Source organism: Esox lucius, chromosome 11 (assembly GCF_011004845.1).
Source record: "Esox lucius isolate fEsoLuc1 chromosome 11, fEsoLuc1.pri, whole genome shotgun sequence".
Classification (NCBI taxonomy): Eukaryota; Metazoa; Chordata; class Actinopteri; order Esociformes; family Esocidae; genus Esox; species Esox lucius.
In genome coordinates, this window is record NC_047579.1 from 34,031,051 (window position 1) to 34,058,852 (window position 27,802).

The window sequence follows — 27,802 nt, forward strand, 5'->3', positions numbered from 1 at the left end:
AAACACACCTGTGCATGTACTTACGTGAACATGCATACATACATACATGCACACATACATACAGTATCTCACAAAAGTGAGTACACCCCTCACATTTTTGTAAATATTTGAGTATATCTTTTCATGTGACAACACTGAAGAAATTACACTTTGCTACAATGTAAAGTTGTGAGTGTGCAGCTTGTATAACAGTGGAAATTTGCTGTCCCCTCAAAATCACACAAGACACAGCCATTAATGTCTAAACCGCTGGCAACAAAAGTGAGTACAACCCTAAGTGAAAATGTCCAAATTGGGCCCACCGTGTCAATATTTTGTGTGGCCACCATTATTTTCCAGCACTGCCTTAACCCTCTTGGCCATGGAGTTCACCAGAGCTTCACAGTTTGCAACTGGAGTCCTCTTCCAGTCCTCCATGAGGACATCACGGAGCTGGTGGATGTTAGAGACCTTGCGCTCCTCCACCTTCCGTTTGAGGATGCCCCACAAATGCTCAATAGGGTTTAGGTCTTGAGACATGCTTGGCCAGTCCATCACCTTTAACCTCAGCTTCTTTAGCAAGGCAGTGGTCATCTTGGAGGTGTGTTTGGGGTCGTTATCATGTTGGAATACTGCCCTGCGGCCCAGTCTCCGAAGGGGGGGATCATGCTCTGCTTCAGTATGTCACAGTACATGTTGGCATTCATGGTTCCCTCAATGAACTGTAAGTCCCCAGGGCCAGCAGCACTCATGCAGCCCCAGACCATGACACTCCCACCACCATGCTTGACTGTAGGCAAGACACACTTGTCTTGGACTCCTCACCTGGTTGCCGCCATACACGCTTGACACCATCTAAACCAAATAAGTTTATCTTGGTCTCATCAGACCACAGGACATGGTTCCAGTAATCCATGTCCTTAGTCTGCTTGTCTTCAGCAAACTGTTGGCTTTCTTGTGCATCATCTTTAGAAGAGGCTTCCTTCTGGGAAGACAGCCATGCAGACCAATTTGATGGAGTGTGCGGCGTATGGTCACTGACACGCTGACCCCCCACCCCTTCAACCTCGGCAGCAATGTTGGCAGCACTCATATGTATATTTCCCAAAGACGACCTCTGGATATGATGCTGAGCACATGCACTCAACTTCTTTGGTCGACCATGGCGAGGCCTGTTCTGAGTGAAATCTGTCCTGTTAAACCGCTGTATGGTCTTGGCCACCGTGCTGCAGCTCAGTTTCAGAGTCTTGGCAATCTTCTTATAGCCTAGGCCATTTTTATGTAGAGCAACAATAATTTTTTTCAGATCCTCAGAGAGTTCTTTGTCATGAGGTGCCATGTTGAACTTCCAGTGACCAGTATGAGGGAGTATGAGAGTGATAACCCCAAATTTAACACACCTGCTCCCAATTCACACCTGAGACCTTGTAACAATAACGAGTCACATGACACCAGGGAGGGAAAATGGCTAATCGGGAAATTTTCACTTAGGGGTGTACTCACTTTTGTTGCCAGCGGTTTAGACATTAATGGCTGTGTTGAGTTTTTTGGAAGGGACAGCAAATTTACACTGTTATACAAGCAAAGTGTCATTTCAGTGTTGTCACATGAAAAGATATAATCAAATATTTGCAAGAATGTGAGGGGTGTACTCACTTTTGTGAGATACTGTACATACTTACATACGTACAAGAGTACACATGCATTTACTTAGTGCTCACTACTCTCACTGACAAGTTGAAATATATAGACACATTTGAAATCACCCCAAATGAAGACAATGTCAGCTTTAGACATTATATTCTAAACTGAGCAATAGCTCTCTTTGGAAAATGTGGGTACTCTCTACTTTCTGCCAGGGCAAAGGAACAAGCTCAAACCATATACTGCAGATGTTTGCCATGACACACAGAAATGGCTGTCCATACACAGTTAAAGCATCTATGGATTATATATTTGCTCACATTCACTAAATGCAGTACAGTGCTCAAATGTCAGTATTTCAATTAAATCAGTTGAAGCTCATCAAGCAAATGAAGAAACACGGAACGGCCGCAGGGTAGAGACAATAGAGTCCTCTTTAGTCTCAAGATTTTACTCTGTAACATCTTATAGTTGGAATTAGGAATTAAGTTGGAATGTGCATGAACTTATGTGCCATGTACTTTAGCATGGAAAATCACACACAAAGAAAGTTGAGTGTATTAGTCTGCAGGCAAAGTCAATGCCCACTGCGCTGACTCCCTTTTTAGGTGGGGGTGTTTCTCAAGCAGCACAGAGAGCATGGACACCAACCATCTCTCAAGCCTTAGGAACCCCATGGCGGGATGGTGTTACACATCCAAATCCTTCACGATTCTATCATGCGGTCCTCACAGATCTCCAGTGCAGCCTTGGAGGCTCCTCCCAGGACTTCCACATTGGTGTCGATCCAGGGAACAACATTCCCCGGCATGTAGGAGGAACAGTTGGCCATTCCCATAATGTCCACGGGCCGGAGAACACGGTCCCACATATTGAAGTGACTCAGCTCCCCCACGAACGCTTGAGTGGCATCAAAACGACCCCCAACAATGTCCTGTAGAAAGACTAGTGTTTAATAAAACATTCCAATGCATTAAATGAGCAAAACGTCAAAGAAATTATAATATTCTAAAATGTCTATAATATATCTTCATAATACTCATTATATTGTTTATAATATTTATTAACCCAGAAATGATTTTGGGTGCATACTCGTACATTAATCGTATTTCCAGGTTGCTAAAATTCTACACCCTAGTGGGAAAACAAGCAATGAATAGTAAAGGCAATAAATGTGCCATCTAAATCACTATGAAATAGCTTAAGATGTTATATAGTCAATGTGATGCACTCACATCTACTCATTTTTTTGGAACTACATTTTATTTAAAAAGCCACACTTCATTCAAATTCTGCTTCTGTGGGGTGTGGCCAATTTAAATTCAAGACTTAAATTGAAGTTATTACAATTCGATTCAGAAATGGCCCTGACCCTTGTTGCACCTTGTAGCATCACAGAATCCAATGGGAATGCTGTTGTGTTGTGTGTGCTGAGGTAATAGGGAGGAGGTGTTGATAGCGTGACAACAGCCTTGTTACCCACTTTTCCCCTGATATCTTTTACTCATCTCCCTCTCCACGGGAACACACAAACACAAATACATATATATATATATATATATAAACACATTAAATTATACTAACAGCTCACCACACACATGCAAACACAAGTGTTCTATATACTTTATTTGAATCCACATCTAAATCGAATATGAGCACTCCAAGTCTGCACGGGCACTCAATTCCCCTCCCCAACTTATCCACTTTCCTCTACTTCCTTCTCATCAGAGCCTGGTCATTGCCTGAGCCTTACCTGCTCCTGTCCCAAGATGATTACCCCTCCAGGTTTAATTGGGTGCCAGGGGGCAAGATTCTCTCCTGTGCCCAGCCTCTCCCCATCCTGGTACGCTTCCCAGAAGCCATCCCGCGTTGTCCAGGTGATGCAGATGTGATGCCAGCGCCCATCACTCACAGACAGAGGCAGCTGTGCCACCTATGTAAAAGTGTTAGGAAAATGTCAGATTCACTAAATAGGGTAAAACTGGACAATATAATATGTGTGTTTAAGCTACAGAGACTTAAAGGGGTATTGTTTTTTTATCATGGTAGAACACATTTTCCAATTGCTTTTAGTAAATTTGTTTTTACTTAGTTTAGTTCAAAGTTCTGTTCAGCTAGACACACATTCATTTGTGTGTCTAGCTGCATGCATGAGCCATTAACTCTGTGGTCGGATTCACCGCAAAGCGTGTTCCGACTGTCTTGACATAAAATTCTAAAGACAAAAGTGTTTTTGGGAGCCTTTTCAAAATTAAAAGTTTTTTTTCTGCAAACCACTAGTTATGAACTAAAACAGACTAGCAACTTCTGCTGTGGTCCTGTACTTTGCCAGTCCTGTTCTGCTCACTGCCGAAATGGAGTAGGTGTGCCACCACTTGCTTGTCTACACAGGGTGTGTGGATTTACACAAGGATTAAATGTAGGTAGCACTAGAAAGTGGTGTCAATACTGTCCTAGCCTTTTAGAACCATGCTATGTGGAATTGTGAAGGTGTGGCTAAGAAATGTTACTTAAGGATCCACCCCTAAAATCAAATTATAGACTTTCCAACAGGTAGAATGTTTTGACATAGAGTTCTCAGAAACTCATGTAGCTTATATGATACAATTGGCATTACAGGGTTTTCAAAAACACCCTTTATTCTTCAAAAAAAATATTTTGGCAGCGCCCTATGACAGATGTTTAATATTTATGTACAATACATGTATGAGTCATAATTCTCTAGGTAAATGCGGTTTATATATGGTTGTGGTAATACTTGGGTTTGTATACACACACAAAGCTATAAATGAATATTGCAGTTTATATACGGTGTGAGTTATAAACGGGGAATTACGGTATTCACATTCTAAATGGAGAAACAAGAGTTGGATTCACAACAATATCCTAATATCACAGGGATAAGTTGAGTATTTGTGGAAGTTACCAGGCAATTAGTAACAAACTTGCAGACTTATTCAGCAGTTCAAAGTTAATATTACTACACACACATTAATGCTATCATGGAGAGGTTATGAAATACAAAACAATGTATTTACTTATTTGTCAATTTGGCATAGAAAGTCCCTGCGGGACATGAGTCATCCTTTTGGAAACAAAGCATTTTGTGGGTGTGACTGATGAGGTCCCTTGTGACAGCCACTGGCTGAGATAAGCCCATTTATATAGTATGTTGTTGCAGCCATCCAGCTGATGAGTGTCTGTCCCTTTGATACAATCAGATTGACTGTCTTCAATGTTTTTGAGTTGAACAGACGACTGAGTTAGCGACTGTGTTTCAGAGTGTGGTTTCAAGGAAGCAAAAAAACTGATGTTGTACGCAGGCTTTTTCTTATAGTTTCACATTATAAAAATGAAAAGGGATAAAGACAAAATGAGCACAAAAGAGCAAAATAATACTTAGCTCCTTTCCATAGTGTTTATAGCTTTCCAGGCCAAATTTCTAATTAATGTACAATATTTAGATTAACAACACTTGTTACAAGATTTGGGTCAACTATAAATATTTAACAGTGTAAACAGGTTAACATATTTATTGTCAACCATCACCTCCTGAAGTAATGACGAACCCACCATGGTTCACTGCAGTGTTAACAGAATGCATGCAAGTGTTTAGACAAGAGGCTTAGGAATATTACTATTTTTAAAAACTCGGCAACCAGTCATGTAGCTTTTGGTGAAACATAAAATATGTGGGCTGCACTGGTTTGCAGTTTCCCAACCTTATTCCCTTTTGTTAAATATGCAGTTTGACCGGATGGTTCAATACATCGTTAGCAAAACGCTGTAACTTTGAAACTGTTTAGGTAGTTGCATGTCAAAATTAACAGATCAAATAACAGTATTTGACACAACAATAATCGGTTATACACAGTGTGCACTGAGCTTGAAACAGATATTGTTAGCAGAGCTTGGGACTTGGTTAGCACCATGCAATTGCAATGCAACTAGCCAAAAATCAGTCACCACAAACTTTGGTCATTTTCAATATTCTTAAGATTAATTTAGGTGCAAAGCTGTGGTCCAGTGGTAACACTTTGAGCTCCATGCACATATGCGGCTGCCCTCAGGAGACCAGGATTCAATGCCCGTCTGTACCCTTCACCAATATGTCTCCTCTTCATCTCATTCCAACTGTCAATAAAAGCCACAGAAAAACAATAGAAATATGTAAGGAGAGTGCATGTTCGCTCTCCTTATAAAAAATGATTCAGGTAACTATGTGACTATAGTCACTTGTAGTTCTATTAAAAGTTAACTTAATTTAATGAAAACAATAAACGAGCTAGCTAGCCTGAAGCAACAGATAACATTTTTGATAAGGCTTGATGAGCAATGTTGGCAAGACACTTTCCTGTTAGAAATGTAAATTGAAATGTGTATTTACATATTAAGTAAATCTTATTTTTATTGAAATGTTGGTGCAAATAAATTTTGTTAATGTGAACAGGTCCTTAAGTACAGAACAAGCACCAGCATGAATAGTTTAGTTACACTTTTAAAACATAAAGATTCGATAATTGCAGTGCTGTGGGATCAAAACACCAGAAAGAAAAAGCACAAGTTACAGCAGGTAACTGCATCAGCAGTTTTACACAAACTTTACATTATCATCATGGTCCTCAGCGAACCCACCAATAGAAGTGTAACTCGTTAGCTTTATAATGTGAGGTTCTATAGGAGCTATATAGAGTGTGACACTCTGATTCCGGTTGTGAAGAGTTTGCCATCAGGCCCCAGGGCCTTAACATGAAAGAATATTTCCCCAGTAGCGCACAGGATGGGAAATCAATGGATTTGGTGCCAAGTCTGCGAGCCATTAGCACATGTCTGACTCAGAATCGTCTTTGTGATAAATGTCACACCCACAGTCCATGCAGATTAGATCAACTGAACACCTATCACATCTCTAACATTCTAACCTTGTTCCCACTTTCCAGGCTATGCGCAGTGTGCAGAAGTATCAGGGAACAAGATCATTCTGCCTGAACCTTTCAAAGACTAGTGACTAACATCCAGATCAACTACTGCATCAAAACAAATTTAACACATCCAGTAAATAGAAAGGTAACTACTGAGAAAGTATTGATAATATATAATCCCTGTAGATTTCTTTTGAATTTAGAAAAGCTTTAACACAATAAAGAAGCCAAAAAAGGAGATATAGCAGGAATGTTTAATGAATTTGATCCAGTGAAGATTTTTTTGCTTAATCTTTAAATCTAATTTTGGCGCACTGGAGGGAGATTTACCAAGCATTTTCACCAGATTAATGGTGTACCATTGCCAAAGGAACATGGCGTAAGACTGTAACCTTCTATTGAATGGCTTTTATGATTTTCTTAGGAATCACCACGCAGGCCTGGGGCGTATTCATTAGGGTGGACCATGCAATACGCAATGGGAGACATTTTGCATCAACATTTTCCTCATTTGGTCAGTGCAGTGTTGCTTTTCACTTCTATCTTCTTCTCCTCTGCTCCTGCTCCTTCTTCTCACACCCTACTCCCTTGCTCTCTCCACCCCCATCCCCCTCTTTTTATCTCAGGTCTGTCTGACATGCACACATGTATAATGCATGGTCTTGCTGGAGCTGTGGGGAAAACTGCCACTGCCAATAATCCAGATACCAAAAACAAACCCAAGACCATCCACATAACGGAAAAAACAATGCCCTATTTGCTTTAGTCAAAGTTAATTCTCCCTTAAAGTACAGTTATCCAGTAGTACCACACAACAATTAGCACTGTCTATTCAATCGTCACAATTGCCATGGTTGTACACCTTTGTAGAAAGAAACCAATTAAATATTAATGTTAGCTTCTTTTTGAGCATGTTAAAAATCTTCCTTTAAAAAGCATTGGTTGAAGGCAGAACAGTGCCTGTGTCTCACTTTTACACTTAAATATTGAAGCAACCTTAAGTCAACCTAGCACCATGGACAAGAAGTGTGAGTTGGTATTTTAGTTTATTGTGACAAGGTTCAAGTTCTATACAACAGTATACTACAGCACGCGTATGGCTCTAAGCAGCAAAAACGTGGCTACATCGACACCATTTGGGTTTCTGAAATAGACACCAACAATAAAACACTGTGCTGGCTTGAATGTTTTAGTGTCTATGTTATCATTATGGTTTGAGACATGCTCAACTTAAAGTTTTGTAGATCAAATATATGCTGTTGTTGTAATGGATAGTAAAAGACTAGGACTTACTTTGTCATTGACCAACAGCTCCATGGGGTTGTTGCCCCACTCGATGAGCACAATCTCATTGGCCTGTCCAGGCACCCCATAGGAAAAAGGGGTTCCTATTCCAGGGAGCGCGCTGGACTTGAGCCACATACACACAGTGAAGGCATACATCTCAGGCAGGCTCTTCTTAATGCGTCCATACAGGTAGTTGGTGCGCAGAGGTAGAGACACCTTGAAATCCTCTGGTGACTTGAATGCATTGTTACCTGAAGACAAATAGGTGTGAATTTTATTAATGTTTACCTTATTTTACCACGTTAGTTGACTGAGGAAAATAACAACCTGGGAGCAATTAGGGTTAACTGCCTTGCTCATGGGGAGAGAGCAAGATATTCTTCACCTTAACAGGGATTCAATCTAGAAACATTTTATATCCTTTTGTGATGCCGTAACCACTAGACTACCAGCCCGCCAAAACACAATGATTAAATAGAGTTAGTATCAGTTTAATCGGTCGTTACCTAAACTCTCTTTGACTATAGACACGACTGTAATTGAGCCTGCCCACATACAGTGGCCACCAAGTCGAACCACTGATAGTTATTGTCCTAGTGCATTCTTGTGGGCCAGACTAAATGAGGCCAGTGTCAGCAGCCAATGATACTAGTAGCTCAGCAGTGCCCTGTCTGTTGGTGTCTGTTGACCACCCCCATTGGTCCAAAATAGTAGAGTGAATGAGCAAAACGGGCAGTGTGACAGTATCCCTACATGTGTTGGGCTCCCATGACTTGGATGTAAAGGTTGGGTGATGGGGACGAAAATGGATGATAATATTATGATAAGTATGAATGCAAATGATAAAAAACTGGTGAATGGCTTTTGGTCTTTAAGCTCTGATGATGTGTCTGTACAACTGCATATTGTATGCAAACATTTGTTAGTTACAAAAAGTGAGTGTGAGAAATAGTGAGGGAAAAATAGGTGTGAAAGCAAATCAGAGAGTCTATATGGAGGCAGAGAGAGAGGCAAGAGTAAAAGCAATAGAGAAATAAGGCACAGAGAAAAGTGCAAGAAAATAATGAGTTACAAGGAGAGGGGAGAGGGAGGCAGATTTAAAATGAAAAGACTCATGTGCATGGAGAAACCATCAAGGACACACATCAGATGGTTAGACGATCTCTCCCTCCAAACCAAAACCTCAGCATAAGTCGTTGCTACTATAGTAACAGCTATTATTCAAAAATAATTAATGTGTTTGGTAGTATCTAAAATAAGGAGGGAGCAAGAGAATGAATCACAGTCAGAATGTAACAGGCTGTTATCCATGTGCTTCTCACCAGCTATTTTTTTTAAATCTTCAACAATGAGAAAATGAACAAGGAGAAACAAAAAAAAGCAAAAAGCGAGAATCAAAGAAAAATGAAGAGAAATAGGGACAGAAGGCTGCAGAAGAAACAGGATGCAGAGGGAGATGGGTTTTTGGGTATACGCAAATAGAGAAAGAGAGTGAGGAGTAGGCTGGGAAAAAGATTAACAATTTATTTTTATCTCCTATCTAGCACTGATATACCCTCTAGCTGATGTAAATAATGACAGTGAGTGAGAAAAAGTGAGAATGAGAGAGAAGGGAAGAGAGTATGAGCATAATGCTCCTTTTGCTTCTCTCTAGCTCTGCAATCCCCTCCGGCCTAGGTAAATGAGGATATGCAGTTAGAAAAAGTACCAGGTACTTAGGATTGTCGCCCAAGGCAGGTATGAGAGCTTAGGCTTCTTTGACCTGGACTATGCAAATGAGGTGTCTGAGCACATGGACATTATGTATAGGAGATCCACGCAGTTGACATCATGTGGACCTCCCACATCTTCTGGACCCTTTCTCATACCTCCCACACCTTCTGGATTCATTGTCAGACCTCCGACATCTCCTGAATTCTTTGTCAGACGTCCCACATCTTCTGGATCCTTTATCAGATGTCCCACATCTTCTGGATCCTTTATCAGACCTCCTACTTATTCTGGATCCTTTATCAGACGTCCCACATCTTCTGGATCCTTTATCAGACCTCCCACATCTTCTGGATCCTTTGTCAAACTTCCCACATGTTCTGGATTCTTTGTCAGACCTCCCACATCTTCTGGATGCTCAACACGGCGTCCTCATGTGAACCAGGCGTAAAACAAAAAAAATACAATTACGGGACATTTTATGTGGCCACTGGCAGACGAAACGGCAGGTAACATTAACTATCAACCCTGTATGGAACACTAAATGGTGCCGTCAGGTGCCGTTATTGAAGCACACACGTTTGAATGGGCCATCTATATATTTGTAAAAAATATATACTAATTTAACTATATCTTCTTAATCTTTTCCCAACAAATGAGCTTGTTCATTTCAATCACACACAACAGTGAATTCAATTTTGAGCGACTGATTGTATATAGCAGATTGTTATTGTATTAAAGTATAAAATATATTGTATGATTGTTCTACGAAACTAAAAATGAATGAAATCTGCTGTACACTGCTGTAATGAATGTCAACCTAATACAGCGGAAGGAGTGATTCTTAGTCAATAATCATATATTTTTGCTTTTAAATAACATGGATTAACAGAGTCACAGTGATGGGAAGAGGAAGGTATTAAGAACAGAAAATCGAAATTCGAAAACTCAATCAACAGTCTACATTTAGTCATATGAATAGAAAATGTTCCCAACACTATAATAGACTGGGTACCTCATTGATTAATTCATTTTACCAAAGTGTTGATTGAGTTGTATAATCAATAAAGACCAGTGAGGCAGTTTTAGTGGGAGACATACATGCTTATACCTTAAATAAGTTTAAGCCACATAAACAATTGGATGAAAACTGTACATTTAACTGTCCTTTATTTTTTATTTTATACTTAAATTTAATATGCTATATACGATCAGGAAGTTGCATAAAACGTAATTCCCTGTGGTCTGTGATTCAAATGAACAAGCTTATTTGTGGGAAAAACAATGAGGATATTAAATGAAATTAGTTAATTTCTCCAATGAACAAAATTATAAACCAAACACTTTTGTTGTTGCCCCCATTAATCATGAGCTGAACTCATGACAATCTAAGAATTTCTCTATGCACACGAAAGGCCTTTTTCTCTCAAATATTGTTCACAAATCTGTCTAAATCTGTATTAGTGAGCACTTCTCCTTTGCTGAGATAATCCATCCACCTCACAGGTGTGGCATATCCAGATGCTGATTGGACAGCATGATTATTGCACAGGTGTGCCTTAGGCTGGCCACAATAAAAGGCCAGTGTAAAATGTGCAGTTGCACTGGATTGGGGGTTCCGGGGGGGTCCAAAAACCAGTCAGTATCTGGTGTGACCACCATTTGCCTCACGCAGTGCAACACATCTCCTTCGCATAGAGTTGATCAGGTTGTTGATTGTGGCCTGTGGAATGTTGGTCCACTCTTCAATGGCTGTGTGAAGTTACTGGATATTGGCAGGACATGGAACACGCTGTCGTATACGCCTATCCAGAGCATCCCAAACATGCTCAATGGGTGAGATGTCCGGTGAGTATGCTGGCCATGCAAGAACTGGGATGTTTTCAGCTTCCAGGAATTGTGTACAGATCCTTGCAACATGGGGCTGTGCATTATCATGCTGCAAGATGAGGTGATGGTCGTGGATGTATGGCACAACAACGGGCCTCAGGATCTCGTCACGGTATCTCTGTGCATTCAAAATGCCATCAATAAAATGCACCTGTGTTCATTGTCAATAACACACACATGCCCATACCATAACCCCACCGTCACCATGGGCCACTTGATCCACAATGTTGACATCAGCAAACCACTCACCCACACAAAGTCATACACGTTGTCTGCCATCTGCCCTTTACAGTGAAAACCGGGATTAATCCGTGAAGAGAACACCTCTCCAAAATGCAAGACACCATTGAATGTGAATCCGTGTATCATTCGTTCTTTTCATATTCAATTGAGATTTCAAAATCGGAAAATGAAAAAATGGTTCCTTATTTCGTTATTCGTTTACGAATCTGATACCAAAAAACGAATAACGAGTCATTTCTCGTACTTTCGATTTAATGCTCAGATCAAAAATAGGAAATTAGGAAACGGGCCACAGACCGATTTTGATTTTGATATTTAATTTGTTCGATTTGTGTGAACCGGAAGTTACGGTCTTCTTCGTGTGTTGCACTTGGAAGTTTCCAAGTTTTTTTTATATACTGTCTATGGACGTTTCCCGCAATTTGGAAAACAGTTAGACGAGGCCTGGAAAACATCAATTATGCAGTGATTGTAAGTTAATGACTCAGTATTTCTTAAGTAATTTCGTATTGACACCATGGCCGCACTGGAACCATATGCTGATTTAATTAAAGATTTATTTGAAACTGGCAAGACACATGTAGAGATTTCCACAACGCTGCAGCAGATGGGTGTCCAGCGATGTTCTGAAATAAGTGTGAGAAGATTCTGTGTTCAGCACAACCTTAAGCGAAAAAGACATGTATCGGACACAGAACTGGAGAGGGCTGTGGTTGGATCAATATATGAAGTAAGTTTTTTTTTTTAGGTTTTCACATTTTATATCCTGCCCGTCTTTCAAATGTTGTAGCGAATAACTGTATTTTTCTTAACAGACGGGCCCATCTTATGGCCGCAAGTTCATGACTGGATATCTGTCTTCAATGGGAGTGCATGCAGGAGAATGTCGAGTTGGGAAAATCCTCAGAGAGATTCATCAGCCATACCACGAATTCCGACGTCAGGCAAGTTATATGCTAAGAATGAAGTAGGCCTACAGTACATGATGTTGCATGCATATAAGAATTTCTTTGATGTAGAAATGGTTCGTGAATATTCTGGGCTCAAAATATAAAACATGTCTTCAGGGTGCTCGTAATCTAAATCCCATCCCGTATCATGCGGAATATATGGGCCATAAAATTCACATGGACCAAAACGAGAAGCTTGTGATGTTTGGAGTGACACACGTCGTGGCAGTTGATGGCTACAGCGGCAAAATTGTTGCCAATGCCACCATGCCAGTGAAAAACAACCTTGTGATTTATGAGGAAGTTTACAGGTACAGTAAATACATTTAGAACCAATGTTTTTGTCATAATATTTTCTGTGCAATGTATATTCTCTTTTCATTGGATGTAATTTTCTTATTGGATCAGTTAAGTTCAGTGCAGCCCTTTGCACATGTACACATTGTTTTATCTCAGATCTGCAGTGGTTAACCATGGGATGTGGGACCAACTCAGGGTCGACCATGGCAGGGAGTTTTACATGTGCTTGTACATGCAAGAGATGCTGTCAAGACATAGACACAACCCTAGCAGGCCACCATACCTTCAAACAACATCAACAAGGGTGAGGTTTTTGTAATACGGACTAACAGTACAACTAATATAATCAAATGCTTTTTTTATTCTAACAAATAAGGAGTGAAAGCATTTAAAATTGGAATTAATTTCCCAAACTAATCTATTACATTTTCATTCCATCTGAAATCGTGTTTTGTGTTCAACAGAATCTTCGAGTGGAAAGGATTTGGCCCGAGGTGAACAATCGCGTTAACTACCCATTGAAACAGGCCCTGGTACACCTGCTGGACCAAGAAGTCCTCAACATGGAGGACAATATGACAAAATTCTGCATTTCAAACCTGACATGTCAATTAAGCCAAATTGGACTAGGCAGAGTGGTGCAATCGTGGAATGCACACAGGATCCCAGGTATGCTAAACTGAATATGTACAACCCTTTGAAGCAGTTATTTTTTCACACGCCAACCACATACAGCATAAATGGCATTGCTTTGTTAGTTATTTGTTTCCTTGTTTTAGGACGTGGGATACCCAATGAACTTGCAGCAGGTGGCTGTCCAGCTAAAATCTCTGAAGAGCTGCTGCCCAATGCCTCTGTTGTGGCAAACATGTATGAGCAAGAGTTTGGATCCTCGCTAACTTGGGTGTCAGTTTTTGGAACTGACCCATTTTCATCTGAGGAGGATAGATGTCATGCAGAACAAGACTTTGCAGAAAACTACCCTGACATCTCTCTTCTTTTTAATCATGTGGTAAATAATGACTATACACCTTTCCAAGATGCCTTGTTGTACCTCATAAATGTCACCCAAAGATATGTCTGAAAACAGTAACTGAAATGCAGTGGTGTTGTTAAGTAGCTAGGAAAACAGACTGTGTTATGCTCTTTGACAGTCACCCGTTTACTTCCTCTGAACAAGATGAAACTCTCCATGATGGTTTTGAAGGCTAACGTTTGGTTAAACTCTAAACTGAAGAAATGAATCAAGCTAACGAGACAATAACTTCCGGTTCACACAAATCGGACAAATTAAATATCAAAATCTAAATCGGTCCGTGGCCCATTATTTCATTTCCTATTTTTGATCTGAGCATTAAATCGAAAGTACGAAAAATGACCCGTTATTCGTTTTTTGGTATCAGATTCGTAAACGAATAACGAAATAACGAACCATTTTTTCATTTTCCGTTTTGGAATCTCAATTGAATATGAAAAGAACGAATGATACACGGATTAATGTGCCCACTCAAGTCAGTTACGACGACAAACTAAAGTCAGGTCGAGACCCCTATGAGGACGACGAGAATGCAGATGAGCTTCCCTGAGATGGTTTCTGACAGTTTGTGCAGAAATTCTTTGGTTATGCAAATCGATTGTCCGGGTGGCTGGTCTCAGACGATCTTGGAGGTGAAGATGCTGGATGTGGAGGTCCTGGGCTAATGTGGTTACACATAGTCTGCGGTTTTGTGGCTGGTTGGATGTACTGCCAAATTCTCTGAAACGCCTTTTGAGACGGCTTATGGTAGAGAAATGAACATTCAATTCACGGGCAACAGCTCTGGTGGACATTCCTGCAGTCAGCATGCCAATTGCACGCTCCCTCAAAACTTGCGACATCTGTGGCATTGTGCTGTGTGATGGAACTGCACATTTTAGAGTGCCTGGTTCAACATGAGGATGCCGTGTTAAGCTGATGATTTTGACCCCTTTGGCGTTCAATAAGCATCACATGCACAACGACATCCCTAAATCCACAATACAGCAACCCACCCCCTGTGTACCGTCTGATCAAAGCATCTCCCTTATACACTTTCAGCTTCAATGCTGACCAGTAAAGAGGACAACCAGGCTAGTAATTTTAATAATAAATAATCTGCAGTTTGCTCATCCCCATTTGGCGCACTGGTAGGGGAAGATGGAGCTTCCAGTGTATCTGCCCGCTGTCTTCCTGAGAATAAACTATTCTTTCTGGGGACTTCCATGGAACACTCCTGCAGCCAGGATCCTCCAGACAGTCCAGCAGGAGTCTGAGCAATGTTATTAGTGCCCTGCAGGACTTTGGGAATAGACAAAAAACACTACCCAGGCTGGGTCTGGTATTCATCCATTTAATGATCCCACAAAAGCCTTGATCCGACTTCAGTTCACTCATCTCCACCATAAAGGAGAAACATAAAGATGTTGTGATCATTTGCCCTATTTCCCAAGCCCCCCTAAAATATGGACTGCTTGAAAGACAGCATTATATTTATTCACCTGTGAGAGCTCCCCTCGTTGCTAAAAAAATAAACTGCAATTACAACGACATTCAATTTGTGGACAACTCTGACTGTTTGGAGGCATGCTAGGCTTAACAAGGAAGATGGTGTGCACCCAAATGATAATGGAGCTATGATACTCTCAAACAATATTTCCCAGTCAGTGCAGTGGTATATAATGACACACTACTTGATTATAAAATGTTTAAGGGACTTGGGATTATGCACCCAAATATAAAAAGCCTATTGTGTGAATTGGACTTCATTAAGATCTAGGCCTCAGACAAATCTGGAGATATTTATACTCTCCAAAACATAATTGGAGAAAATTCCAGGCTCAGAGATGCATTGGTGCATTGGTGGGTTACAATACAATCAGAGTAGATTTGAAGCTTTAAGCATTCAGAGTTGCTACTTTTACAAAATAAATATATATCTGTTACAATCTGTCTCTAATCCAAAGCAATTTGAAGTTCTTGCTTTAAGTCTTTAGTGAGGACATACAGTACTGCACAAATTCCTTAGGCATCTGAAAGTCAAACTAAGGCCATTTAATTGGGTATTAGTAAAGGTAAGTGAATAAACCTTTGAGCACGATACTGACCAAGGTTGCTTGGAATATATCTCAGCTACAGCATAACCTAAATTTTCTTTAAGGTACTTCTGAAAGGATTTAATTGTTATTACAGATAAGCATGTCTATTTTGAGAAAGGAAGTGTGAAAGGTAGATCAAACCATAGTTTTCTTCTTACTTATCAGAGGTGCAAAATGATGCATGAGTCAAGGCTAGATCCTGATTTGCAGGAATTTATGTATTTCACAAATCAGAAAAGCAAAGTTGGATTGCTGTTTAAACACACAGACTGTAAAGTGAATCCAGGAAGATTTTAATATTTTTATTCCTCTCTGAATTTCAAGAACTTTGGCCGGATCTCTTAGAAAAGTATAGTTTTGCTTTTGTTTACATCCAAGCTATAGACTGGGGACCAACAATTGTTTTGAGCCAGGTTGGTTTACCTGCAGCACAATTTGTTACTGACTCAATGGCCTATATTGAACACAGCATTGAACTCCAGAGTTATTCCTAAATTATGGAAGGCTGTTCATGTGCTGCAACAAGGAAAGAGACTCTAGTAACCTTGACAACTTCCACCCAATCCTATAAATGTTCTTATCTAGTAAAGATTCTAGCATTACTGGTGAATATCTAGATAAAGCTCCTTCACAGAATTTTTTATTTATTTTTTATTTAAAAAATACAACAACTCAGATTTCAACAAAGGCACAGCACTGTGACTGCAAACACAGGTTGTAAAATGATATTGTCAGAGCACTGGATTGATAATTTACAGTCTTATGAAAAAGAACACACCCTCGAAAGTTGTCTCGTTTAATATTTGGAAATAAGGATACGTAATCTTCACTTCAACACTACTGACAGATAAAGGTAACCCAATTCAACAAATTACACTGAAATACTACACTTTGCTATTATTATTGTCTCGTAAAAAAATATGAGAAATGCAATTTCATAGTGCAGAAAAAACAAGTACACCCTTAGATTCAATAGCTGTTGTTTTCCTGTTGGTTTGAAATAACTTCATGTAGTGGGCACTTTTAACTATCAATCTAGTACATCCACTGGGAATAGATTTTGCACACTCCTCTTTACAGTACTACTTCAGCTGTGCCATATCTGAGGGTTCAAGGCCTGCTTCATGTCTCCTGACAGCATTTCAATAGAAATGAGATCTGGGCTTTTACTCTGCCATTCCACAACCCTCCATTTCGTCTTATTGAGCCATTTTTGTTGTAACCTTGCTTTTGAGTACTGTATCATTGCCCTGTTGCAAGATCCATGTTTGGTCCTGTATTGCAAGCAAACAACCATATTTTTGACTCATCTGCCCAGAATACATTATGCCAGTAGTTTTGATCTATACCCAGGTGTTGTCTGAGTCTCTTTCTTCCTGACCTCCCATGTAGTCCAAGTTTTTTTTTGCAGACTCGTTCTTACCATTGACTCATACACTTGGACATTGATTGTGGCAAGAGTGGCCTGTAGATCTCTTGATGTTACCCTGGGGTTCCTAGAGATTTCTAGGAGCATCTTTTGGTCAGCTCTTGGCCTTAATTTGGTGGAATTATCTGCACTATTTAGGTTGCCAGTATTCTGGAATTTTCTCCCTTTGTAGATCACACATTAGACAGTAGAATTACAGTACTGTGCACAAAACGTCATTTATTTGGATAGCAAGTATTAATTTAATATACATTATACTCATGTATATACATACACTCACCTAAAGGATTATTAGGAACATCTGTTCAATTTCTCATTAATGCAATTATCTAATTAACCAATCACATGGCAGTTGCTTCAATGCATTTAGGGGTGTGGTACTGGTCAAGACAATCTCCTGAACTCCAAAATGAATGTTAGAATGGGAAAGAAAGGTGATTTAAGCAATTTTGAGCGTGGCATGGTTGTTGGTGCCAGACGGGCCGGGCTGAGTATTTCACAATCTGCTCAGTTACTGGGATTTTCACGCACAACCATTTCTAGGGTTTACAAAGAATGGTGTGAAAAGGGAAAAACATCCAGTATGCGGCAGTCCTGTGGGCAAAAATGCCTTGTTGATGCTAGAGGTCAGAGGAGAATGGGCCGACTGATTCAAGCTGATAGAAGAGCAACTTTGACTGAAATAACCACTCGTTACAACCAAGGTATGCAGCAAAGCATTTGTGAAGCCACAACACGCACAACCTTGAGGCGGATGGGCTACAACAGCAGAAGACCCACTATCATTGCCTAAGAGGATGATCAAGGACCAGGTGGTCCGACCAGCAGTAGTACGGCCCCACCATATGAAACAGCACACAATCCAGGAACCTGGCCCAGATTAGGATAGCATGGAGATATTTTAGGCAATATGCTATGCTATAATGAGTAAGTGAAGGTGAGTGTGTGAGGGAGCATGAAATTAAATTCTGTGAAAATCAGTGAGGACACTCAACATTTACATACATTTTTGACACTCTTATCCAGAGCGACTTACACCCATTATTATTACAGACATGTAGTACCTAAAATAATTTTCAGATTACTGCTTTTTGTTACAGTTGTGTGATGAGGGGCTGAATAAGACAAATTAAAACTAGGGTTGACTAGGCAACCATGTACTTACTTCTCTCAAGTTCAGTGATCCTTTCCAGCAGAGAATTTAGAGTGCTTTCAGTGCGCTGACGATGTGCAGCAGTCTCGTTGTACAGCTGGCTCTTCTCTTCCTCCAGTTCGGCCACTTTCTTCAGCAGCTGGCCCTCCAGGGTTCCCAAACGGTGCTTCAGCAGCTCCCGAAGCTCTGCAGGTAGTGGCCCCACTGCATTCCCACCCACTCCACTCACAACTGCTGCTGTGGCTGCTGACAAGTTAGAGCGCAACTGCTGCTGCTGGGATGCAGGAGGGAGAAAGAGAGTGTGAGAGTTGTTCCCCTATTCGATAGCCTATTGTCCAGTCAAAAGTTGTGTTTTCTGCTGTGCTCATAGTGGATCAAGGAAGAGGGAAGGTGTATGCAAATTGGGAAGGTCCTTCTTGGGGTCCATGATATATTCATTTTATGCAGCTCCCTAACCATGAAACACAAGCACAAACACACGCAAGCATACTTAAAAAAATATATATTTATACAATGTATGCATTAGAGGAAACAGAGGATTTCACCCCATTGATCATTTTGATTGAGGCTAAATGGCAATGTAATAAAACAATGCATATGAAAGTTAGGTTTTCATGGTGGTAAAACAACAACTGGAATATCCTGTAAAACACATCCATGTGAAGAGGTAAAGAAAAGCAATGCAATGTGCAGATTATTTCCCATTAATTACATTTTGTATAAACATACAATATACAATCCCATTTCCAAGAAAGTTGGGATGCTGTGTAAAATGGAAATAAAAACAGTGCAATTATGTGCAAATCCTTTAAACCAGGGGTGTCAAACCGGTTCCACGGAGGGCCACGTGTCTGCAGGTCTTTGGGTTTTCCTTTAAATTGGTTCCCAGGTCAGACCTGAACAACCAGGTGGGGGTAGAAACTAACCAATTAGTGAACTAATTAATCAATCAGGTGAGAGCGAAAACCTGCAGACACTCGGCCCTCCGTGGAACCGGTTTGACACCTGTGCTTTAAACCCTATATTCAAGAGAAGATAGTACAAAGACAATATATCAAATGTTGAAACTGAGAAATGTTATTGTTTCTTGAAAAATATATGCCCACTTTTAATCTGATGCCATTGACATGTTTCAAAAAAGCTGGGACAGGAGCAACAAAAGGCTGGAAAGGTTGGGTAAAGCAAAATAAACCTGGTGGAACATCTCACAACTATTAGGTTCATTTGGCAAAAGGTCAGAAACATGACTGGATATAAAAAGAGCATCCCAGAGAGGATGAGAAGTAAAGGTGGGGAGGGGTTCACCACTTGGAAAGACTGTGCAGGAAAATAGTGCAACAATTTAAGAATAACGTTTCTCAACGTAAGACTGCATAGAGTTTGGGGATCTCATCATCTACAGTACATCATATCATTAAAAAATTCAGAGAATCCAGAAAAATCTCTGTAAGCAAGAGACAAGGACAAAAACCAATCTTGGATGGCCGTGATCTTTGGGCCCCCGCACATGGCATAGGTGACTTGCACATCTGTCAAGGAACCATTAATGCTGACCAATTTTAACAGGTTATGAAGATACGCTGCCATTAAGACAATGCCTTTTTCAGGGAAGGCCTTGCTTATTTCAGCAAGACAAAGCAAAAGCACATTCTGCACTTATTACAACAGCATGGCTCCGTAGTAAAAGAGTCTGGGTGCTAAACTGGCCTGCCTGCAGTCCAGACCTGTCACACATTGAAAACATTTGGCACATTATGAAACAAAACATATAACAAAGGAGACCCCAAACTGTTGAGCAGCTGAATCAAGCAAGAATGGGAAAACATTTCACTTTAAAAACTACAGCAATTGGTCTCCTCAGTTCCCAAACACTTACAGAATATTGTTAAAAGAAGAGGTGATGCAACACAGTGGTAAACGTGCCCCTTTCCCAACTTTTTTGAAACGTGTTGCAGGCAACAAATTTAAAATGGGCATGTATTTTTCCAAAAACCATTAGAAATGTCTCAGTATCAACATTTGATATGTTCTCTTTGTATTATTTTCAATTAAATAGATACATTTAAATAATGTACAAACCCAAATTCAAAAAAGTTGGGACACTGTACAAATTGTGAGTAAAAAAGGAATGGAATAATTTACAAATCTCATAAACTTATATTTTATTCATTAATAGAATATACACTCACCTAAAGGATTATTAGGAACACCTGTTCAATTTCACATTATTGCAATTATTGCAACCAATCACATGGCAGTTGCTTCAATGCATTTAGGGGTGTGGTCCTGGTCAAGACAATCTCCTGAACTCCAAACTGAATGTCAGAATGGGAAAGAAAGGTGATTTAAGCAATTTTGAGCGTGGCATGGTTGTTGGTGCCAGACGGGCCGGTCTGAGTATTTCACAATCTGCTCTGAGTATTTCACAATAACCACTTGTTACAACCGAGGTATGCAGCAAAGCATTTGTGAAGCCACAACATGCACAACCTTAAGGCGGATGGGCTACAACAGCAGAAGACCCCACCGGGTACCACTCATCTCCACTACAAATAGGGAAAAGAGGCTACAATTTGCACGAGCTCACCAAAATTGGACAGTTGAAGACTGGAAGAATGTTGCCTGGTCTGATGAGTCTCGATTTCTGTTGAGACATTCAGATGGTAGAGTCAGAATTTGGCGTAAACAGAATGAGAACATGGATCCATCATGCCTTGTTACCACTGTGCAGGCTGGTGGTGGTGGTGTAATGGTGTGGGGGATGTTTTCTTGGCACACTTTAGGCCCCTTAGTGCCAATTGGGCATCGTTTAAATGCCACGGCCTACCTGAGCATTGTTTCTGACCATGTCCATCCCTTTATGACCACCATGTACCCATCCTCTGATGGCTACTTCCAGCAGGATAATGCACCATGTCACAAAGCTCGAATCATTTCAAATTGGTTTCTTGAACATGACAATGAGTTTACTGTACTGAAATGGCCCCCACAGTCACCAGATCTCAACCCAATAGAGCATCTTTGGGATGTGGTGGAACGGGAGCTTCATGCCCTGGATGTGCATCCCACAAATATCCATCAACTGCGAGATGCTATCCTATCAATATGGGCCTACATTTCTAAAGAAAGCTTTCAGCACCTTGTTGAATCAATGCCATGTAGAATTAAGGCAGTTCTGAAGGCGAAAGGGGGTCAAACACTGTATTAGTATGGTGTTCCTAATAATCCTTTAGGTGAGTGTTGATAACATATGAAATGTTGAAAATGAGACATTTTGTAATGTCATGCCAAATATTGGCTCATTTTGGATTGCATGAGAGCTACACATTCCAAAAAAGTTGGGACAGGTAGCAATAAAAGGGCCGGAAAAGTTAAATGTACAGATAAGGAACAGCTAGAGGACCAATTTTCTACTTGTTATGTCAATTGGCAACATGATTGGGTATAAAAAGAGCCTTTCAGAGTGGCAGTGTCTCTCAGAAGTCAGGATGGGCAGAGGATCACCAATTCCCCCAATGCTGCGGCGAAAAATAGTGGAGCAATATCAGAAAAGAGTTTCTCAGAGAAAAATTGCAGAGTTTGAAGTTATCATCATCTACAGTGCATAATATCATCCAAAGATTCAGAGAATCTGGAACAATCTCTGTGCATAATGGTCAAGGCCGGAAAACCATACTGGACGCCCGTGATCTTTGGGCCCTCAGACGGCACTGCATCACATTCAGGAATGATACTGTAATGGAAATCACAACATGGGCTCAGGAATACTTCCAAAAATTGTCAGTGAACATTGTCGGTGAACACAATCCACCATGCCATTCGCCGTTACCGGCTAAAACTCCATAGGTCAAAAAAGAAGCTGTATCTAAACAGGATCCAGAAGCGCAGGCGTTTTCTCTGGGCCAAGGATCATTTAAAATGGACTGTGGCAAAGCGGAAAAGTGTTCAGTGGTCAGACAAATCAAAACTGGAAATTCATTTTGGAAAACTGGGACGCCATGTCATCCGGACTAAAGAGGACAAGGACAACCCAAGTTGTTATCAGCGCTTAGTTCAGAAGCCTGCATCTCTGATGGTATGGGGTTGCATGAGTGCGTGTGGCATGTGCAGCCTACACATCTGGAAAGGCACCATCAATGCTGACAGTTATTTCCAAGTTCTAGAATAACATATGCTCCCATCCAGACGTCGTCTCTTTCAGGGAAGATCTTGCATTTTCCAACATGACAATGCCAGACCACATACTGCATCAATCACAATGTCATGGCTGCATAGAAGAAAGATCCGGGTACTGAAATGGCCAGCCTGCAGTCCAGATCTTTCACCCATAGAAAACATTTGGTGCATCATAAAGAGGAAGGTGCGACAAAGAAGACCTAAGACAGTTGAGCAACTAGAAGCCTGTATTAGACAACAATGGGACAACATTCCTATTCATAAACTTGAGCAACTTGTCTCCTCAGTCCTCAGATGTTTGCAGTCTGTTATAAAAAGAAGAGGGGATGCCACACAGTGGTAAACATGGCCTTGTCCCAACTTTTTTGAGATGTGTTGATGCCATGAAATTTAAAATCAACTTATTTTTCCCTTAAAGTGATACATTTTCTCAGTTAAAAAATTTGATATGTCATCTATGTTGTATTCTGAATAAAATATTGAAATTTGAAACTTCCACATCATTGCATTCTGTTTTTATTCACAATTGTACAGTGTCCCAACTTTTCTGGAATCGGGTTTGTATTCATATGAAATAATGTATTAATATTAAATAATGATTTGCATATTATTGCATTCTGGTTCATTTGCAATTTCCACCATGTTCCAACTTTTTTGGAAACAGGCTTGTAAATAATTGAAGCTTATAGACAGACAGTATTTCAAACCCAAACCACTTCTTCCTATGATTTGCATTGTTAAATAAAGCAAATTTGACAACATACATCTGACATGTTTCAGTATTTTATAGTTATAATACGTTAACAAGCAATTTGTGAAATAATGTGGTGGTGAAGATTAACATTTTTGGGGGAGGTGTTTGCGGCGATATATTGGCCTGAAATAAGATTTGGTGGTCATCTTTGCAAACACCCATTAGCTAAAATTCTAACAGTCATTAACTTGTTGGTTAAGCTGTTGCAAAAGTTCAAGTTCATAAATGGCCTGTAGTAATTGTTGCACTGTCTCCCCATACATACCACAACGAAAATGTACATTTGGAAACCCTAATCGATTGTGGTACATACCATTTACACCATTGAGCAAAAACATTACAACCACTCACAGGTGAAGCGAATAAAATGTATCATCTCCTAACAAGGCTACATGTCAAGGTCTGGGTATATTAGATGGTAAGTGAACAATAAGTTCTCATAGTTAACGTGGGGTATTCTGGAGAAACAGGCAGGAGTACAGACCTGAGCGATTTTGACAAGGGCCAAATTGTTATGGCCAGATGACTGGGTCAGAGCATCTCTGAAACAGCAAGGCTTGTGGGATGCTCCCAGTCAGCTGGGGTGAGTACCTACTGACAGTGGTCCGAGGAGGGACAAACCACAAACCGGCGACAGGGTGTTGGACGCCCAAGGCTCATTGATGCGCGAGGGCATCGAAGGCTGAACCATCTGGTCTAAACCAACAAAAGGTTTGTGAGACAAGTCACAGACATTTTTTATGATGGTTACCTTGAGGAGCAACACACAACGCATTGCACCCTGCCTTGTATGGGGCAGTGTGATTAGGAGTTCAGTGTGTTGCCCTGACCTCCAAATTCCCCAGATCCCAATCCAATTGAACATCTGTGGGATGTGCTGGACAAACAAGTCCGATCCACAGTGGCACCACCATGCAACTTACAGGACTTGATGGATCTGCTGCTAAAGTCTTGGTGCCAGATACCACAGGACACCTTCAGGGGTCTTATAGAGTTCTAGCCTCTGTGGCTTGGCAATGTTTAGGCGGCACATATAGGACCAACAGCATATCAGGCAGGTGGGCTTGATGTTTTTGCTCATCATGGTACATTTTATGTGATGAATATCAGTTGCCAGTTTTAAGTGTAACTTTTCTAACATCACCTCCAAAGACAGTTTGTGGGCTTGTGCCCACAACATTTATTTTTCAGTTACAAAATTGTTATTTCATAAAGTTCAATAACAAAGTCCACTCCCAGAGAAGCACTCTCATCTCCCATGAAGAATCACCTTAAGTGCAGGATTGACACAGGCCCTGCCAATCCTCTTCCAGAGGAGCATTGAGTCGTAGATTGATAACAACATGAGATACTTAGTATCTCTTTCAACACGGTGAAGTTAATTATACGGTGTATTATTAATAGACTATACACACACACACACACACACACAAACACATCAAAGATATAGTTGTCTCTTTGAACTGAACTACATTACTAGAAGAAAGTGGTTCAGCAATGTCAGCATGAGGCCATTGAGGCCCTTGACAAATCCTAAATAAGTAACTGCCACCTAATTTTTAGGCCTGGTGTGGCTGCATTGAGGTATGAGTATGCTTGACATCAGCAAAGACTGGAGAATTATTCTCATTTTAGAAAATTGAGGCATATAGGTTTAGAAAGAATCCTAGAGTAAACCCTGTCTGAGTCTAGTTTACACCACTGGGAGAGGAATTTGCTGTTCAGCAGGATTATAACTGTCAGTACAAAATCATCATTGGAGTTGTTTCGCCAGAAACCATTGAATGTTTTTGATTGGCAAAGTTAAAGATTTCTTCTAAATTGGTTTTAAAATCTAAGCAAGATGTTCAAATTGCTGTTTAGCCATGATCTCTAACACCATCCAAAGAGCTTAAAGAACTTTGGAAAGAATAGAAAGATATTGCTCAATCCAGGTATGCCAAGTTCTTTTACAGTAATATGATAATATGTAATAGCTGCCAAAGGTGTTTCAAACATCTATTTCAGAATGAAGATTATCTAATCCAAATATATCAGTGTTTGATTTTTCATTGATATTTTTTTATATTTAGTATAGAAAAATGAGTAATTATGCAAAAAAAGTCAAAAAGTGAATACTTATATAATCCACTGTATACTTTCAGAAATTAGAACACTCCCATTGTCATATAGCAGATGCTCTTAAGGGATTATTTGCTAGTATTATTTGTTTACATGATTGTATTGTTGTATATTTGCTGTATTCAACAAAGATGTATGTGGCTTGGCAGTAAGTTGGGAAGGTCTGTATAACCTTCTTACATAGCATGCGCTATTGCTTTACCTCCCTCTTTGTGAGGGAGAGTGGTGTGTATTTGGCAGACTGTCCAAGTCTAAGTCAGGGAGTGTTAGGCACATAGACACATTCCTGCCATTGTTACCCGTTCAAAGGCACTTTGATCCATTCAAAGTAGTCTCCAGTAACATTTGTAATTGGCTGTTGAGGGATTTGTCCACAGACATAATCAATCTTAGCTGTTCTTTTAACAAAGCACTAAGGTAACCAGATGGGAGAAGCTAAAATGTAATGTTGCATCACTTTCAACAATGTCAGTGAAATCTATTGGTTGATGAGGGTTTAGGATGGATCAGCCATCCTAACATTAAAGGTACACAAAAATAGCCCTGTTGTGTATGGCTGCCAACATGGTGTACATTGTCATTTGCAGTAATGTTTGTAAATACAGAAAGAGGTCTATTGATAAAGGTTACATTTGCTGCAAACTTGATTTCACTCAGTTGCATAACATATAGCCTATGACCTCAATATTATCAGAGAGATTAGGGGTTTATCCTTAAGGGCACTGTATTCCTATACTTGACTACTTGAAAATGGTCCATATGGTTGCAGTAAAAAGTAGCCTAGTGCACTTTAAAGGTAATAATGTGCAATTGGGCATATAACCAGAAAGCGCTTCCAGTGGATACAAAGCTACAATGAATAACAACTCAGCTTGTGGTCTTACATTAAAATCTTAATATGAATAATTAAAAATGCATATCTTTGCTCAAAGGATGGTGGACACGAATTTGTGTTGCTGATTGTCTATTAATAGAATATTAACATTTAGCTCACAACTGATTTGATTCTTCAAATATAAGCAGCATACATGCTTTTGACATGCTTATTAATGGATACATGGCCAATTGATGTTATAGAAGGTGAAGTGACAATGACTACATTCAGTTCCATGCATCTCTGATGTGTAGTGTTCTGGTGAAATATAAAAAGGTAACACCATACAAAATCTAATGCGATTCAAGTTTGAGAAAGGGCTAAAACATTGTGCACAATGTTCCGTTTCTCACCTCCAGATTCTCCAGCCGACCTTTGAGCCCCTGCATGGTCTTCTCTAGCTGGTCTATAGTTTCCGTGGGGTCCCTTGGCAAGTCTCCCATTGTGTTCTTACTGTAGTCCTTCCGCCTGGAGCTACCCCTGGACCTGCCCGCAGAGTCCTCCGCCGCCGACTCGCAGCGGGACAGCTTTGAGTTCAGCTCCTTGATGGTCCCCTGCTGGCTAACTATAGTCTCCTTCTGTTGAAGGATGGTCTCCCGGAGATGGAAGATGGTGCTCTGTAACTCTTCTTCCACGGGGCTAGTTATCTGCACGCGGTTCCCGTTGGGGTCGAACGGGCAGCTGGGGTCTGACCCCGCGGGTATAGCGGAGCATACAAAGCGGCTACCTGTCGCATCGTGAGAGCGCACGGTTCGTCCACCAACCAGATATAAAAGTCCAACTAAGAAAGCGAGCATACCGGCTAAGAAAAAAGATTCCTCGTATGTTTTGAAAACTCCTCACGAAATTAAAATTTTCCGCTGAATCAGATAAACTCTTGCGTCTTCAAAACCAAAACTCAAAATAACATAAATCCAAGGTAGCCTTGATCTGGACTTCGGAACTGACATGAGAGCATTACATAATAGTAAACAGAACTTCAAAATAATTGAAATTATCTAGAGAGCTGCAATTAAATGTTATCATAAGCCAACAAACATCTACAGTATGTAATGACAAAAGCCCTAGTCGCTGTCAAAAGCAATCAGTTTTTCTCCTCCAAATAAATTGAAAGTAATAGCCAGACAATTCACATTTTAGCCGAAGAAGAAATCTGAATAAATAAATGTAAAAAACATAAAATTACTGGCTTTCACACCTTTTGAAGGGTGTATAATTGATTATGTTCATGCAGCTGTTGCTAATCCTTTCTCCAC

At 40.3% G+C, this 27,802-nt stretch overlaps 2 protein-coding genes across 4 annotated transcripts; one reads left to right on the forward strand and one right to left on the reverse strand.

The window, feature by feature from the left end:
• Positions 1 to 1,605: 1,605 nt before the first annotated feature.
• Positions 1,606 to 27,802, reverse strand: nptx2a (neuronal pentraxin 2a). 2 transcript variants are annotated; one of them, XM_010874227.3, is made up of 5 exons: positions 26,900 to 27,802; positions 18,634 to 18,892; positions 7,839 to 8,083; positions 3,377 to 3,556; positions 1,606 to 2,557 (listed from the first exon to the last, which is right to left on the reverse strand). In XM_010874227.3, the coding sequence occupies exons 1-5, from the start codon at positions 27,341 to 27,343 to the stop codon at positions 2,330 to 2,332; spliced, it is 1,356 nt and encodes a 451-aa protein (XP_010872529.1). In that variant the 5' UTR covers positions 27,344 to 27,802; the 3' UTR covers positions 1,606 to 2,329. The 2 variants fall into 2 exon arrangements, with proteins under 2 accessions (XP_010872529.1, XP_010872527.1); XM_010874225.3 differs by having other exon boundaries at positions 18,634 to 18,895.
• LOC114840237 lies at positions 11,843 to 14,056 on the forward strand. Of its 2 annotated transcripts, XM_029123130.2 has the most exons (7): positions 11,843 to 12,146; positions 12,250 to 12,405; positions 12,491 to 12,619; positions 12,743 to 12,936; positions 13,082 to 13,229; positions 13,390 to 13,594; positions 13,705 to 14,056. In XM_029123130.2, exons 2-7 carry the CDS (start codon positions 12,283 to 12,285, stop codon positions 14,007 to 14,009), a joined length of 1,104 nt encoding a protein of 367 aa, XP_028978963.1. In that variant the 5' UTR covers positions 11,843 to 12,146; positions 12,250 to 12,282; the 3' UTR covers positions 14,010 to 14,056. The 2 variants fall into 2 exon arrangements, with proteins under 2 accessions (XP_028978963.1, XP_028978962.1); XM_029123129.2 differs by having other exon boundaries at positions 11,843 to 12,405.